This window comes from the organism of the source record quoted next, unplaced genomic scaffold, assembly GCF_019419815.1.
Source record: "Pyrus x bretschneideri cultivar Hongxiangsu unplaced genomic scaffold, Pyrus_bretschneideri_v1 Contig10, whole genome shotgun sequence".
Classification (NCBI taxonomy): Eukaryota; Viridiplantae; Streptophyta; class Magnoliopsida; order Rosales; family Rosaceae; genus Pyrus; species Pyrus x bretschneideri.
Genome location: NW_025999391.1, coordinates 244,293 through 259,204, shown reverse-complemented (window position 1 = coordinate 259,204; position 14,912 = coordinate 244,293). Strand labels below are relative to the sequence as shown.

The 14,912-nt window shown below is 34.8% G+C and overlaps 2 protein-coding genes across 3 annotated transcripts; one reads left to right on the top strand and one right to left on the bottom strand.

Moving 5' to 3' along the window:
• Positions 1-546: 546 nt before the first annotated feature.
• On the top strand, positions 547-4,044 carry LOC103967062 (cylicin-2). 2 transcript variants are annotated; one of them, XM_009380304.3, is made up of 5 exons: positions 552-697; positions 1,223-1,284; positions 2,575-2,764; positions 3,113-3,383; positions 3,461-4,044. In XM_009380304.3, the coding sequence occupies exons 3-5, from the start codon at positions 2,596-2,598 to the stop codon at positions 3,780-3,782; spliced, it is 762 nt and encodes a 253-aa protein (XP_009378579.2). In that variant the 5' UTR covers positions 552-697; positions 1,223-1,284; positions 2,575-2,595; the 3' UTR covers positions 3,783-4,044. The 2 variants fall into 2 exon arrangements, with proteins under 2 accessions (XP_009378580.2, XP_009378579.2); XM_009380305.3 differs by lacking the exon at positions 1,223-1,284 and having other exon boundaries at positions 547-697.
• Positions 4,045-4,264: 220 nt separating this feature from the next.
• LOC103967063 (DUF21 domain-containing protein At2g14520) lies at positions 4,265-7,982 on the bottom strand. Its single transcript, XM_009380306.3, has 11 exons — positions 7,692-7,982; positions 6,915-6,991; positions 6,736-6,819; positions 6,287-6,400; positions 6,104-6,190; positions 5,816-5,955; positions 5,634-5,721; positions 5,201-5,274; positions 4,973-5,097; positions 4,547-4,815; positions 4,265-4,449 (listed from the first exon to the last, which is right to left on the bottom strand). The coding sequence occupies exons 1-11, from the start codon at positions 7,867-7,869 to the stop codon at positions 4,405-4,407; spliced, it is 1,281 nt and encodes a 426-aa protein (XP_009378581.2). The 5' UTR covers positions 7,870-7,982; the 3' UTR covers positions 4,265-4,404.
• Between the last annotated feature and the right edge of the window lie 6,930 nt (positions 7,983-14,912).

Sequence of the window (14,912 nt, the reverse complement as noted above, 5' to 3'; positions counted from 1 at the left end):
TTCAAAGTTTTCAAATCATTTTCATTAGTTTCCTCTTAAATAAGCTTTTAAAAGCACTTATAATGCTTTTGCGAAAAGTATTAGCACCTGTTTATTTCAGAAAGTAATTAGTGTATTTCTCTGGAATTTATTGTATTTTTACTAAAAATTGGTTTTAAAAATATTTTCACAAGAAACATCTTTAGTTATTTTAAATGTAACTAGCATATGGCACACACAAAATGTGTTAAAAAAAATAAAAAATTGTTTTTGAAATAGAAGGAGAGAGAAGAGAGTGATAGAGAATGTAGGAGTGAGAGATTTTTTTTTTTTTTTAAATTAGAAATATGTTATGATTACATGTACGTGTGGCTTTGAAAAATAACAAAATTTGGTTATATGAAATTACATTTCTACTTCATATTTCTTATTCATATTCTGTCTTAATTAAAAGATTAAGTTGATAATTTAATAAGATTTTAGTTGATAATAGATATTTTATTAATTAGTAGAGATTTCGAACGGCCCTAACTTGCCTTTCTCGTTTGTGAAAATGTAAGGGTATTTTGGTCCGAACGAACATTAATTTTCGTTCAAGTTTTGCGTTTTGAGGAAAAAGACTCCTCTCTCCTTTCTCTGTGATCTGACTTCGATTCTCATCACCTCCAAAAGAAGCAAACAGCGACGCTGCTAACGGCGGAGGAAACGTCGTCACCGGGTGAGCCACCGCCCCTATTTATTTATTTATTTTTTAATAATTTTCTTTGTGGTTTTTGTTTGGTTGAGATTCTTGAGAGCTAAATTATTTGAAAGAGTAGGAATGAGATTCTAGGTTTTCGTTAACACAAATTTGAGTTTGGAATTTCGATTGAGTTTGATTTCTGATGGCCACCACTTTGATCAAGAACATCAAGCCCAGATTTTTCCATGTGCATCTTTCAAAAGCCCTCTTTTTTTTTTTTTTTTACTTGATTTTGTGTTTAATTTTGTGATTCTGATTGCCTGTTTCGTAATTAGTTAAATTTTTCATTGTTTATATTTTCAAATTTCCGTATTGGGTTGTCTTGATTATCTGTAATTATATTGGTTTTGTATGAAATTTGTAATTCTGATTGGTCTGTGGCTGTTTCGATGCGAGTTTTCGCGTGGGTTTAGCTGTTTGCATGGTTCTGCATAATTTTTAGTTCAAATCAACTTGAGTATTATAACGCCCCCTGCATTAATTGAAGAGTTTTTGTATCAGGTTGTGACTTGAGAGTTGCATAAGAAGGTTTGAGAAGCTAATAAAGTTGAGGTTTCCATACGGTAATTTGCTTCATCTATGCATTCACTTTACATTATAGAGATAACTTGCCAAAGTGTGACTAGTCTGTTTTGGCGTATTAGAAAACGTAGTTCAAGATTAGTACTTTCATTTGGTACGCTTGTTGTTTACCCTCTACAAAATCTGTGTATTCTAAGTTCTGAAATAGCATCTTGCAAATTGTGTATGTACTATGTGGTCATTAGGATATAGGAGGGATGCGTACAGAACTAAGTTTTTGAATTAGTTTGTAACTCTAGAAAGTCCAGGAGATCAATTTGTTTATTTTTCTCAAGATGTTACCAATTTGGTGGCCTTATGCAAGTAGAGGGGTTACCGTAAGAATACTACAAACTTTTATGATGGCATGCCTATTGTAAGGAGAGTAGAAGGGTTTTCATCAGTGGACACTACACTGTCAATTTGTTTTTGAACTTTGCAAGTAGAAATCAGATCCATCTTTACTTTTGTTTATAAATTTTTCTTGATTGTAATTTTGTAAAAATATGTGTGGAATTCGGAGCTTTTAAATTAGTTTCTATCGTAGTAAATCTAAAAGTTTTTTTCTTCTTGTATGGTTTTACCATATGGTTCCCTCTAAGGAAGTACAGTAGTGACCAGGAGAATTACACGAACTTCTTAATGTAACTAGAATAGATCGTGTTTAGCAGTCTGCCTGCAATTTTTTATCAATTGTATCTCGTTTCAATTTTTCTTCCTGTGGAAGATGATGTATATATACTTAATGTCAACTCATCCACCTCCACCGCTGTCCCCCCCCACCACAAAAAAAAAAAAAAAAAAAAAAAAAAAAAAAAAAAAGGCAGAAAAGGGGACTGGAATTTAGTTACGTTTTCTAGCTGTTTCGAAATTTTGTTCCCAAAAATGCTTTGGTACCTTAATTATGTAGCAAACATGCATAGCTTGTTGACATGAGTGTATATTGCTTCTGTGTAAAGTGTACTTCTTTTTGGAAAGAGATCTTCTCAAGATCTCTTCCACCAAGGCCACCAGATCAGGTGATCCAGGCCTTCCAAATTTCATCCAATGGTCCATGCTTTTTAAGGGGTCAAAACAGGTGGGCCGTTTGATGAAATTTGGAAGGCCCAGATCACTTGATCTGGTGGCCTTGGTGGAAGAGATCCGGAGAGGATCTCTTTCCCTTTTTTTCTTTCTAAAGTTTTAACAACTAATAGCTTGTTGACATGTGTCTACTCTTTTTTCACATTCATATTAAGTTGTCTGTGATTCCAAACTTATCAAGACTATTTACTGCATTTATTTTTTTCCAGGAAGTTGCTTATAAGGGTTAGATGGATCTTGAAACAGAGAACAGAATAGCTTCAATTCTTATGAGAGAAGCCGCTGAATTGCGGCGTCAAGCTGAGAAGGAAGGTGTGCATGCTTATCTTCAACAACCTAAAACAAGATTTCGGCCAAATTCACGGTTCCTCAGTGCTACTGTTCGTGGCGTGCAACAAGGTCGGTTCCTATACTGCTGTATTTATAATTTAGTTGTAATAGGACTTCATAATTCCATTTTGGAGTAAAAACGATACTTATGAGTGTAGACATTTCTTTTTTAAAAAGTAGACACTTTACCGGTTTCTGAAAAGGTCTTGGATCATGCACTGTTGCCTTCCCTAGCTTGCATCAAATTGTGTAACTAGAAATCTATGATGCGCCTAGTATGTTTTTGTTAGCATGTATGAGGTTCTATTGCTTTTATGTTAAAAGTACAATCAGAATTTTCATGCACACCATGTTTTATTTGTTTGGTGACTGCTGTGTCATGCAGCTAAAGTTTTTATCTTCGTTTGTTTCCTCCAGCAAATCGAGTTGTTGAAGTGAATGAGATGTGGCGACTCCGGCAAAAAGAGAGAGAATTGGACAATAGGCTTAAGGGGAAGAAGGATGAGAGCAGAAATGACAGGAGTCACAGAGACAGTAACTCTCCAAGAAGCAGCGGTAAGGGACGTGCTGTCCCAGATGATAGTGCTGGTCCTTCTTGCTCGTCAAGGAAAAGAGAATATGAGAGCTGTCATTCAAGGCAAGAGAATGGTTTAAGGGATGAAGAACTTGAAGAATTTTTACATTCAAGGTCTCTCTCTCTTCCTCCCCACCTCCCGCGTGGGAGAGAATATATGACTAATTAGCGTGAATTTCCTTGTATGACAGAATCAAGCGTGGCAGAGGTGCTGTTGGGTCAAGGATGGACGAAACAGGCCCTTATCTTCCCCGTTCTTCAGACTCCAAGGAAGCGCTGCCACAGAGCCCCAGTGTACAAGAACGCCGTGTGTATGGACCAGAGAGGCCTTCACATAAATTATGTTATTCTTCTGAAGAGGAGCTTGACAATGAGAGGAAGAAATATAAAAAGGTGAAGCCTGGTAGCTCTAACAAGCACAAGTCCAAGGAAAAATCGAAAGAGAAGAAGAAAAAGAGGAAGGACGAGAAGAAGAGGAGGAAGGACGCGAAAAGAAGTAAATACCATGCTTAAGAGGCGCTTTATAGGAGGGGTCATCTTAGTTTGTGGCGATATTTGATCGTTCACAGTTGTAGACAAGATCTGAAACATATCAGAACTTGAATCGCAATGTTTCATGCTTGTAGCCTTGTACGGAGTTGATGCGCAACGCAACCGCTGTTATTGAAAACGAAAACGAAGACGGAGTTGTATTTCAGTTGTATCATTGAATCAGATTCTTCTTGTTCGTCTTCAAGTTGGAAAATTATATTCAAGTAGCTCAGCTCTTCCTTTTCGGCTCTATATTTTTAATCCCGGTTTTTACGGACGAAAAAACTTGTGCAACAGCTGAGTACGAAAAGCTTTCACTCGTAAGACCCAACTCCTGGTTCATATTCAGCAGACATGTAGAGGTATATTTTTCTCAAAGCATTGTAACAATTTACCATAAATCCAAAATATTCACAACATTGGGTGGATAAAAGTTGACATTCATCTCGGACATAAGCAGATACTAATACCGGATAACGTAATTCCATAAATCTATTAACTTCTCAACCGTATGACTATTTAATACAGTTTTGGTAGAGTTTTCTAACAAAGCTATTTCAGCACTTACAGACACAAGACACTCTGCTTCCGAGAAATGCCAGTGTTATGAGTCCTCGAACTGATGATCAGTCTCGTCAAAAATCTCCTCCTGCAATACGAATATTTGAGGTCAGGATACGAGGCCTCGTTAGCAAAATTACGATGCATCGAAAAATAGAAATAGTGCTTCAAATGAGATCTAGTACCTGTAAAAGTTCTTCGATAACATCTTCCATTGTTATGATGCCAACAGCCTCTTCCTCTTCAGGTAGTTTGGGGAGCTCACCATCAGTCTGCAGGATGTCTGAGTACATCTCCTTCGTCCATTTCTTGCTTCTGGACCCGGTCCTGTATGAATTATTCGCACTGTTTGAATTCGGAAAGCTCTTCCACTTCTGCAGTGATCTTTTGCTCTTCAACTTCTCGTGAAGAGGCTTTTCACCGTCAATGTCGACTTTCATTTCTTTCACTGGACCTATTAAGGGAGATACAGAGAACAGTTACAATCAGTCTATCACAAAAACAAAAAACAAAAAACAAAAAAGTCCGATTGTAGAGTTTGAAGGGGCGGATGGAAAATTTCTAGCTAAGGAAATTGTCAAGGCATTCTACAGTAGGAAGCAGGTACTTACTGTCACCCGGAATGCCATTAGTCTGCTCCGCATTCTTATTGCACCCTCTTACAACAATAGCCATGTGACTGTGACCCTTTTGAAACTCATTCAATATGTCATATAAAGGCAACATTTCTGGAACCCTATCAAACAAATGAGAGTACAACATCATTTTATGTAAATCATCTTCAATTTGTACTGAAATTAATCCTATAATAAATGTGAACTTAAATCAACGCAAAATACCTTGGAATCTTGCGTATAGTGACATTCTTTACAGGTACTTCTTCTTCTGGGTTCACCGTTAACAAATTTTTTACCTAAATTTTGAATTTTAAGTAGTTGAGAGAAGTATGTCACAAAGAAAAATATAGCAAACTAAAATCAAAATAAATCAAATGGAATGAAAGCAGAAAACAAGATACATTAACTTGTCGACCATGCTCGAAATTTAAGCACCAATTAACTCAACATGACTTTGGATTACAATTATTTTAGTAACCTGTTTAAGTTTCATAGCATAGCGTTTCAACATGTCAAATAAATTGCCTATGCGCAGATATTTTCAGACTCAAAGTTGATAGAGATATTTAACCCAAGTGAACTCTGATTTACATTGGTTTTAACCTGCATGTTGGGAACTTGGGAGGTACAGAAAAGGGCATTGTTAAAAATTTACCAGGATGAGTCCAATAATATTTGTTGGCTCCTCATAATAAACCGGTACTCTGCTATGCCCTTTCTCCAATATTAGATTCATCAAATCCCTATGTCATAAGCAGCATTTAGGGTTGCAAATCAAAACATTATTATACAGTCAACAAAAGTATTTTCTGCTATAATGCGTAAAGCATAATAAACCTGTCAAGCTTGGCATTGATATCAATTGCAAAAGTTTCAGCTATAGGAGTCATGGCATCACGAGCCGTTTTCTCAGAGAGTTCAAGTGCTCCGGCAATAATGGTTGTTTCATCATGTGTCAACTCTCCACCTTTTCCGGCCTAGAACAAGACAGACATATGGTTATGAGGCAGGTCGTAAGTACTCTAAAAACAGAAGTGAGAAAAAAACCCAACGAAAGAATTACACAAGAATGATGAAGCTGATATGACAGTTGACAATTAAATTTAAAAGAGCTGTCAGACGTACCTCATTGCCATGCATATCTACAAGCGTTTTCAACTCAGCTCTGCGAAAGAGAGCTACATGTCCATGGCCCAACAGAAAGTCTAATAGCTGGAAACCACGTAGAGCGTAACAGTCAGAGAGTTGACCTCATTCCACTAGCATAAGAAATTGCAAAGAAAAAAGTAAGTGCTAAAACTATCATACCTTACTAATAGGATATGCAACAGGAAAGCAGACCCAAACAAGAACACGGACAACTGGAGCCACTGTTGCGCCTATAGCCAAACCATATCGGGAACAAACAGATTGTGGTATAATCTGCACACACAGGTGAAACAGAAGTTAGTGGCACGCACATGGCATGTTTTATATCGTCAATGACTTCAAATATACATGTAAGAATGGTATATCAATATAGTGATGCTAAATCTAACTTTACGTTCTTAAAGTAATTTTTCTCAAGCAAACCAACAAACATCAACATAGGGTTGGGTTGTGGATATGCCCTCTCAGTGTTGCCTCAAAGAGCCAGTTAGTTCAGATCATAGACAACTAACAAAATGAAAACATCCTCACAGAAGTCAGACTTACAAACTTCAACTATCGATGTTCTAGGCCATCCTACAATACAAACAAAATGATATATCACTTACCTCGCCAAACAGAAGAATCAGTGTCACCGAAATGAGGATTGCACCCCAAGCTTTCAACAAACCATCAAGAAAAATTGGGAGTGTCTGAGAGAAGGAATAGAGATTTCAATATCGTCTTTCCTTTTATTATTATTTTATTGAAGTTAGTATCTTTTCCAACAAACATCAATAACATGTACCTCCATTGCAGCAGCATTGCAAATCAGCAGGGTGCAAAGCAACAGATGCTGGTTTTTGACAACTGGTAATATCTTCGCTGCAATTAGAAACAAGATACAGAGACAGGCGAAATGATTAGCTAAACCACAATGTCCAAATCAATATCAAATGAAGCTAGTACAACCGAATCTATCTTTACAAAGCTAAAAACCCTTGCACAAAAACATTCTTTTTCCATGGGAACCTTTATGCTATATCTTTCAAGTAAATTTACAGATTCCTTATAACCCAAGACATTAAACAAAGAAGAAACCCAGTATTAATACTCATGGAAGATGTTGCTTTCGGCTGCCAGAAAGCGCTTTTAGCCCTGCGAGAAGCAATCCCAAATGGGCTCTAATTCTCACGAAATCACTTTTCATTCTTTAATTCCAACACTGACTCACCCTTTCTCCTCTCAAAACACCACTTTTCATGCCAATGGAGAACTAAAGTTTCATGTTTTAACAAGGGTAAGTGAAATTATCAATATAATTGGGCAAAATATTTCCACAGCTGAACAATCCAATTCCAAACAATCATATCCATCTCCTTATAATCAACTAACCTCGAATCGAAATCCATACAAAAACAACAATCCAGATTATACTAAAAATAGTAGAAATAAACATCAAATAGGGTCCCACACCATTTTCTGTCCACCTTTTCTCGCATTTTCCCAGCAGCCAAACAGAACAGAGAATTCAAAACGAAACAAAACAAAAATTCAGAACCCAAATCAAAATCAGAAGCCGTACCAGCGTGCTTGCGATCCTTCGGCGTCCCGGACTTGGCGAGGACTTCGAGATCGACGAGGCTCATGGACATGAGGCCCAAGGTGAGCCCGGACATTAGCCCCGCGAACAGCACCAGCAGCACGATGACCACTATGTGAATGAAGAATCCACTGGTGCAGCACTCGTACTCCACCGCCATTGAAGCTGCAACCTTTCTTCTTCCTCAGCTCGCAATCAACTGATTAAGCAGCTACCTCCTCCACAAAGCTTCCGAATTTGGAAAAACCAGAGCTCCGATATCGCTCCCTCTCAGAGAAGAACCTCCATTGCTGATTGCTCGAGCTTCTTCAACAGAACACCGACTCAAGAATTTAGAGAGAGAGAGAGAGAGAGAGAGAGGAATTTCCAGGGCATGGTGGGAACTGGGAATTTATAGCACTACAGCGTTTGGAATCACCTTTTTCATCCGCTCTGATAATTTAGTTTTTTTTTTTCACGTTTTAGTTTTTTTACTTTATCAAATTATTAAAAATAAATAAACAGCTTTCACAACGCTTTTTGTTGTCTGAAAATAAACTTTTTTAGTTTTATTGTTCATTTCTGTTATATGTCTTGTTCTTATTTCTTCTTCTCTTTTCTTACATTTAGTTTTCCTTTTTTTTTTAGCTAATACCAGAAAATAAAACAAAAACCAATTTGTCAAATCCATCCTAAAATGATAAAAAACAGTTTTAACAAGAAATTGATGATAATGGTTTTTCAGGTGGTGGCTTGTAGCTATGACAGTTGAAAGCGTTTTACTTCTTTATTTGATGTCAAAGTTCGACTCAAACTTTTTCTATTTAGATTACTTTGTGCAAAAGAAACATACCGTTATATTTAACATGGACCTCATTACATAAAGGTATTTCTATTAAATAAGAGATATATATATATATATTTTTTTTTGTGTATGTACAAAATATGTAGAAAAAATGGAAAGCTTGACACATGAGACTGAAAGAAAAATATAACCAAATTTAGGTTATCATTCACAAAATGTTATAACGTAAAATGGTGAGAAAGTGGGACCTGGCTTCTCTACCCTCCCAGTTCCCATACACTCTCATCTCTTTTTATTTGTGCGGTCACGGTTAAACCACGTCAACATTTTATATCACTATTGTTTTTTGTCTTATTATCTCTACAAAAAAATCAATATAAAATATTAACGTGGCTTAACCATAATCGTACAAAATAGGAAGTGATGAGAATGTATGAGAATTAGGAGGGCAGAGAAGCCGGGTCCAAGAAAGTGTGGGGAGAAAGATAGATAGGATTAGAATGGGAATTTGCTTTGACTCTTGACCATGTACCCTACCCACTACACTATTACATAAAAATTATATATATATATATATATATATAATATGCAAAGGATATTGAATACTTTTACCCTATTTTCATTAAAATATATAAGTACATATTACTTAGTATTACAATTTAATAATATTTGTTTATTTGTAAGTAAAAAAATTTATATTCAAATTTTATAAATAACAAATACGCTACTAATTCGAGGAAATAGAAGTGTTGTTAAAATCAAAGTGAAGGGGTGAAAAGAGGTTGATAATGATAATAAAAAAGAGGTTGATAATGATAATAACGTATGTGTATATATATTTATATGTATAGTTGGAAATGGGTTGGCATTGTGTGGGGGTTGACGTGTGGTACAAAGGTGGGATGAGCTAGTGGTCGATTTGGAGAAGCGAATAACTTTGATCTCAACTCCTCATCAAACTTGCGTCGTTATAATCTTCATTTCTTCGTCATCTATTTGGCGGGTCCACGACAGCTAAACGGGCGTGCAGTTGCAAGCTAGCTGCTGGCTGAGAGAGAGAGAGAGAGAGAGAGAGAGCATTGTCACTGTGTTTGGTGTCTTACCCTAATCACATGCTTTCTCGATGTTGCTGACTAATGATAGATTAATGAGGATTAAATTATTAATGAGACAACCCATACGTGATTCGCTCTCCCATCTTTTTCCAATTTGTTGTGATTTAGTTTTATATTAAATAGTAAATACATACAAGGTAAGTACAACTTTATGTAATACAACATATACACTGACAATCCGAGAAGGAAAACTTTTTGTACTTTAGTCTCATTTAATACAATTTTATTGTGTCTTGGTTGCCGTATGCCATAACTATACAAGATTCGCTCTTATTATAACCTTAAAGCATTAGTATAAGGAACCTTGCGTTGCAAAAACCATAATATTTTTGAACCATCTCCAACCATTCGATTAAAACCTAAAATTCAGGTTATAAACTAACCCAATCCTTGTCTTGTCTAATGGTTGAGCTAAAATATGTTTTGAATTAAAACATAAAATTTAGGCAAATTTAATTCAGAATTCCGGCTAGGGTAAAAGGTTGGCACATCTTATGCATGTGGACGTGCCCAAAAAAGTGGAGGTTGCAGCAAAGTGACGCGCCTAACGCACCAGAGGCATGAGGGCTGACAAGAAGTGGGGCTCGCCCCTGACTAGAATGTCGGCTACCCAAAACAAGCCCAACAACTCTTTTTCGATCCAACGATCCAGACTCAAACCTATTTAATTTTAAATCTTTCAGTACATTAAATCTAACAACTGAGATCGAATATGTTCAAATCTAACGGTAAAAAAAGATCTTACAGCTCAAAATTAAATTCAACAGCTAACAATTTAAAAAAAATATAAATCAAAATTCACCCAAAAATTCTATAAATACATGTTTCATGGGGTTGGTTTAGTGAATTTTCAACTTTTAGATAATCTACATAAATTTTATTTTAAATAAAGTTACCAAAAATTTTTTCCTCCTAAATTCATTCTTTAATAATCTCGGGTAAAAATTTTAACCTAGGATCATTAGAGGAAAAAATTGCTTTTGGGTTAAAACTTAAATTTTTGCTAAATTAAAATTTTTAAGTTTAACCCAAAGATTAGAGACGATCTTAGATAATGAGAATATTCCACAAAAGTTTGGCTTTATGTTTCTTGTAAAAACGCCAACCTCGCTATTTTATAATGAGAAATTTCCAAATTTTGTTGTATTTTACAACAGAGGCATAAATATGTGATAATTAGGGTATTAGATAAAAAGGCATCCATAAAGAAAAACTCTAGGAGAAATTTAATCAAACATTTTGTCTTTCACTTTAAAGAAATACTCAATTAATGTTGGGGCCAACTAACAAACAATGATAAACATGCACTATCATTCATGAAGGAGAAGGATGATCCAACATGAAGCTTTGATTTGGAATCATATACCCAACGTTCGTCTTCTTACTATCTAATAAGATAACATTATTCTCATGACAATAACAAAAAATTTATTCATGTAAAATTATTATATAATAATTAATTTAATTCGAAATCGAATTAACCTAATATCGGCGTATTCAGCTCATATTGAATGAATAATCCGATTTAATATCATTATTTGAGATTTGTAATTATGAATCGGAAAGTGAAAAAAATAAATTGCAAATCAGATGGAATGTGTGGCATGCAAGTAATATAATCCGAATTACGTGGGGTTGCTAAGACACCCTTTTACTCCTAGGACAATGATAAAAACCTTGATCACCTTTTGGCAATCGTCAACCTTTCAAACTTTAAGCTTAATTAATTAACTAAAAAAATAATTAACCAGGAGACAAAGAAATGATCATACTATTTAATATTATTAGCGTTAATGCGAATGCCACTTCTCTATGCGTGCCTCGTATACAGAGTTGAAAATCAAAGTACACACAATGAATGGACGAATAAATGGATTACTAAATTAGGAATAGTATTGGAAATGAAGAAACACTAGAACAACTACATAACTCAAAAAGACTACATTTGTGACTAACTTATTATTTTATAGAACTAACATAACTCTAATAGGTAAGGAAACGAAACCCTAATTTTAGCATGCTAGGCTCAAAAAAAACCAAACATTAAAATAAAACTAAAGGCAAATACTTTTCAAAATATAGTGGCATGACATGCATAATTTATACTCTTTTTTTTTTTTTTCCTTACAGAAAAAAGAAAAAGATGTTTTTAGTTGTTCTCTATCATGTATTTTGTAGTAGTGATGAGAGTTGATGATAGATTAATATAATGCTAACTACATTGTGAATTAGATTATAATATACAATGCTACGGAGCACTATAGACAGAGTCGAAGTCTTAATAAATCAACAACGAACTTGGAGAATACAAATTTGTCCATCTGAAAACACAACAAAGACGATTTATAGATGTCGGCTAGCCATCGCATTTTTTATAGTAGCGATAAGAGAGTTAATAATATTTATTTTCTCAATAAAAAAACAAACAAACAAAAGTGTCTTCAAATAGATTAATATTAATGGCTTAACAATTTCAGTGGGAGTTAGGTTAACACATACTTTATGGTTGGTGGTTTCGAGTTGAATTAGATATCAAAGAAAAATTCTGATCACTGATGGCGGAAGGTGTGGGAATATCCGTGCCTGCAATTTGTTGCATGTTTCTTCTCACCATTCTTGGCTTGAAATTATGCCCTGCTAGGCAGGTGGTTGTGTTGTTGACAACAACGTTGTTAGTCTGAAACTCCTATGCCTTTGTGGACGTTGCGAGCCGCCGACTGATGGCAAGAGAAACTCAAATTCCCTTCCCCTCCCCCAAAAAACCCTCCAGTTCATACCAATCCACTGGGCTCCAGGGAGCCCGACTTTTCCCCCAGGCTCGAATCGACATGCCCAACAACTGAGGTAATGTGATGTCAGCCACAGTTGAAATTTTTTTGGCACCAAGAGTGTGGAAAACATGCACGAGTGGACGCTTGTCTCTGACAACATTACATGGGGAAAGTTGGACCGTTAGATTTCAAACGGTAAAAAAATTTAAAATCTAACCCCAACGGCTAGACAATGTGTCGCAATCTGGACCATTTAATTTTCCAATAAGCGGTCCAGGTTTGTTGGCTTAAAAAAAAAAAAGAGAAATGTTACCGTTGGCTATGTGTCACCATTGGGCTGTTGGATTTCAATTTTTTTGTAATCCAATGATCTAGATTAATTAAGTTAATAAAATTACAAAAACTATAAAATAAATTATAATCTTTTTTTCTATAAAACTTATCGGAAATCTATCTACAAAATTCTTACATAATCATGACACGTGGTGCCATGGAATTTGTTAAAAATCTACTCGAAAATCTATCCACAAAAATTGTACGTTTAGACAATAACACATGACATGATGAGATTGGTTAAAAATTATACCCAAAACTAAAAATAAAATCATCTTTTATTATTTTATAAAAAAATATTTTAATACCAATAGCCTAAGCTATTTAGTTTAGGAGTAAAGATACACTTGGACAATTACTGTTCACTAAAGGCAATTAATGTTCATTTTGGGGGATTGAGTTGTCTATAGCCTAGGGATCGTTTAGGGGTGGAGTTGCTCTTACAATGCTCGTTTTTGCTTACACTGGTTTTATAACTTTCTTGTCAACAATATACTATATATACACATGTGTCTTTTATGCAAATGGATCTTTTATTTTTTTGATAAAAATGGGGACTACTTGTGGAGCCTATCCATATTGAATTTCAACGATTTGAATCATTTATTTTTCAAGTTGTACTTATAGATCATCATTGCAAAATATTAGCTCAATTGAGTTTAAAGAAAATAACGAACACTGTGTTTTACGAAACAATGAAATTTCATCATGACAATCAAATGGGTAAATGATTTCGGATTGAAATGATTTTTTACAAGGATGATCTATGAATGAAAACCCAAAAAATAGTCATACACTGACTAGGTTTTAACGAGGCATTTAACCTAGAATAGTCATGCCCTTGTGTATGTCAAGTAGACACTTAAACTTGATTTTGCATTACTTGTTATAAAAGGGTTAAAGTTTGAGAGAATAACCTTTTTAATGGTAGGTGCAAGGCAGATGTAAAATGCCACACTAAAACTATAGCACAGGCAGATAACAAATAAAAGCAGAGAAAATAGATGATGTTACTGATATTTTTCTCTCGTTCACTTCTTCTTTTCTTTCCTTGTAACTTAAAAACATGCGGAGTGCTCTATTTATAGAGTAACTCCAAACTGATGCAGTTAATGCATCTTGAAATTTATGAAACTTCGTCTGACTATACAATCTCTTTCACTTTGCATGGGCATTGAAAACTTTGCCCATGCAGAAGACTTTCACAAATGAAACTGTGGGCATTCATTGCCCATGAGACTTTTCAACATTACTCACCTTTTTCTTTAGACTATAGTTTTTTTTTCCCATATTGGGTTTTACAAAGCCGGCTTTGTTAGACTTGTTTTTATATGCAAGTTCCTTGTTTCAGATTAGCATGCTACTTTATCATTGTCAACGAGACCACTTCATCAACCATCTTTGTAAGATATGATGTGATAACTACTTGAGTATTTAGATATTCAAGGTGGAGTGTTGTAATTAATATTTAGTACATGTGTGATTTTGTAAATCCAAGATAAATTGGGTTTACGATTACTCTTTATTCTTGTGATTTTTTTCCTATTAAACTTTGTAAGTTTGTATTACCTGGAGAAAAAATTTCTCTCTTCTGATGATTTATTATAAATAAATGCCCTGGCACAAGGAAAATACATCCTACAATTTTCCTTTGCCTAATTCTCTCCACTTTCTCTCTCTCTCTTGCCGCACCTTCTCTCTTCTTTTGGTCAATTGGCCACAATAGTTTGTGATAACAAAAATAACAGTGCGACAATCATCCTTTTTATTAGTTTCTCTAAAATATTTAACTTTGCCCTCATTAGTTGTCAATTTTTATTCACATTATTATGAAAAATCAAAAAAAGAAAAAAAAAGAAAAAAGAAAAAAGAAAAAAGAATTAAAATTAATGTGAAAAAGGAAAATGAATTAAAATTAATAAGAAGGACTAGCCGTGATTTAGCCTTTAGAGATACGCTAAGCTAGAATAATTCAAAATTCGTGAGATAGAGATTATTATGCGTACTAAAATCTTACATGACATGACAAGTGATATCACAAACACATGTATTTTCAGTCACTCAATGCATTTTTTGGTAAAATATCACTAGTTTCGATTAAGTTAGGATGATACTATCAACATATTCATTTTTACCTTCCACACCCTTCTTAATTTTAACCATTAAATCAAATGAATTGAAGATAATCAAAAAATATAAA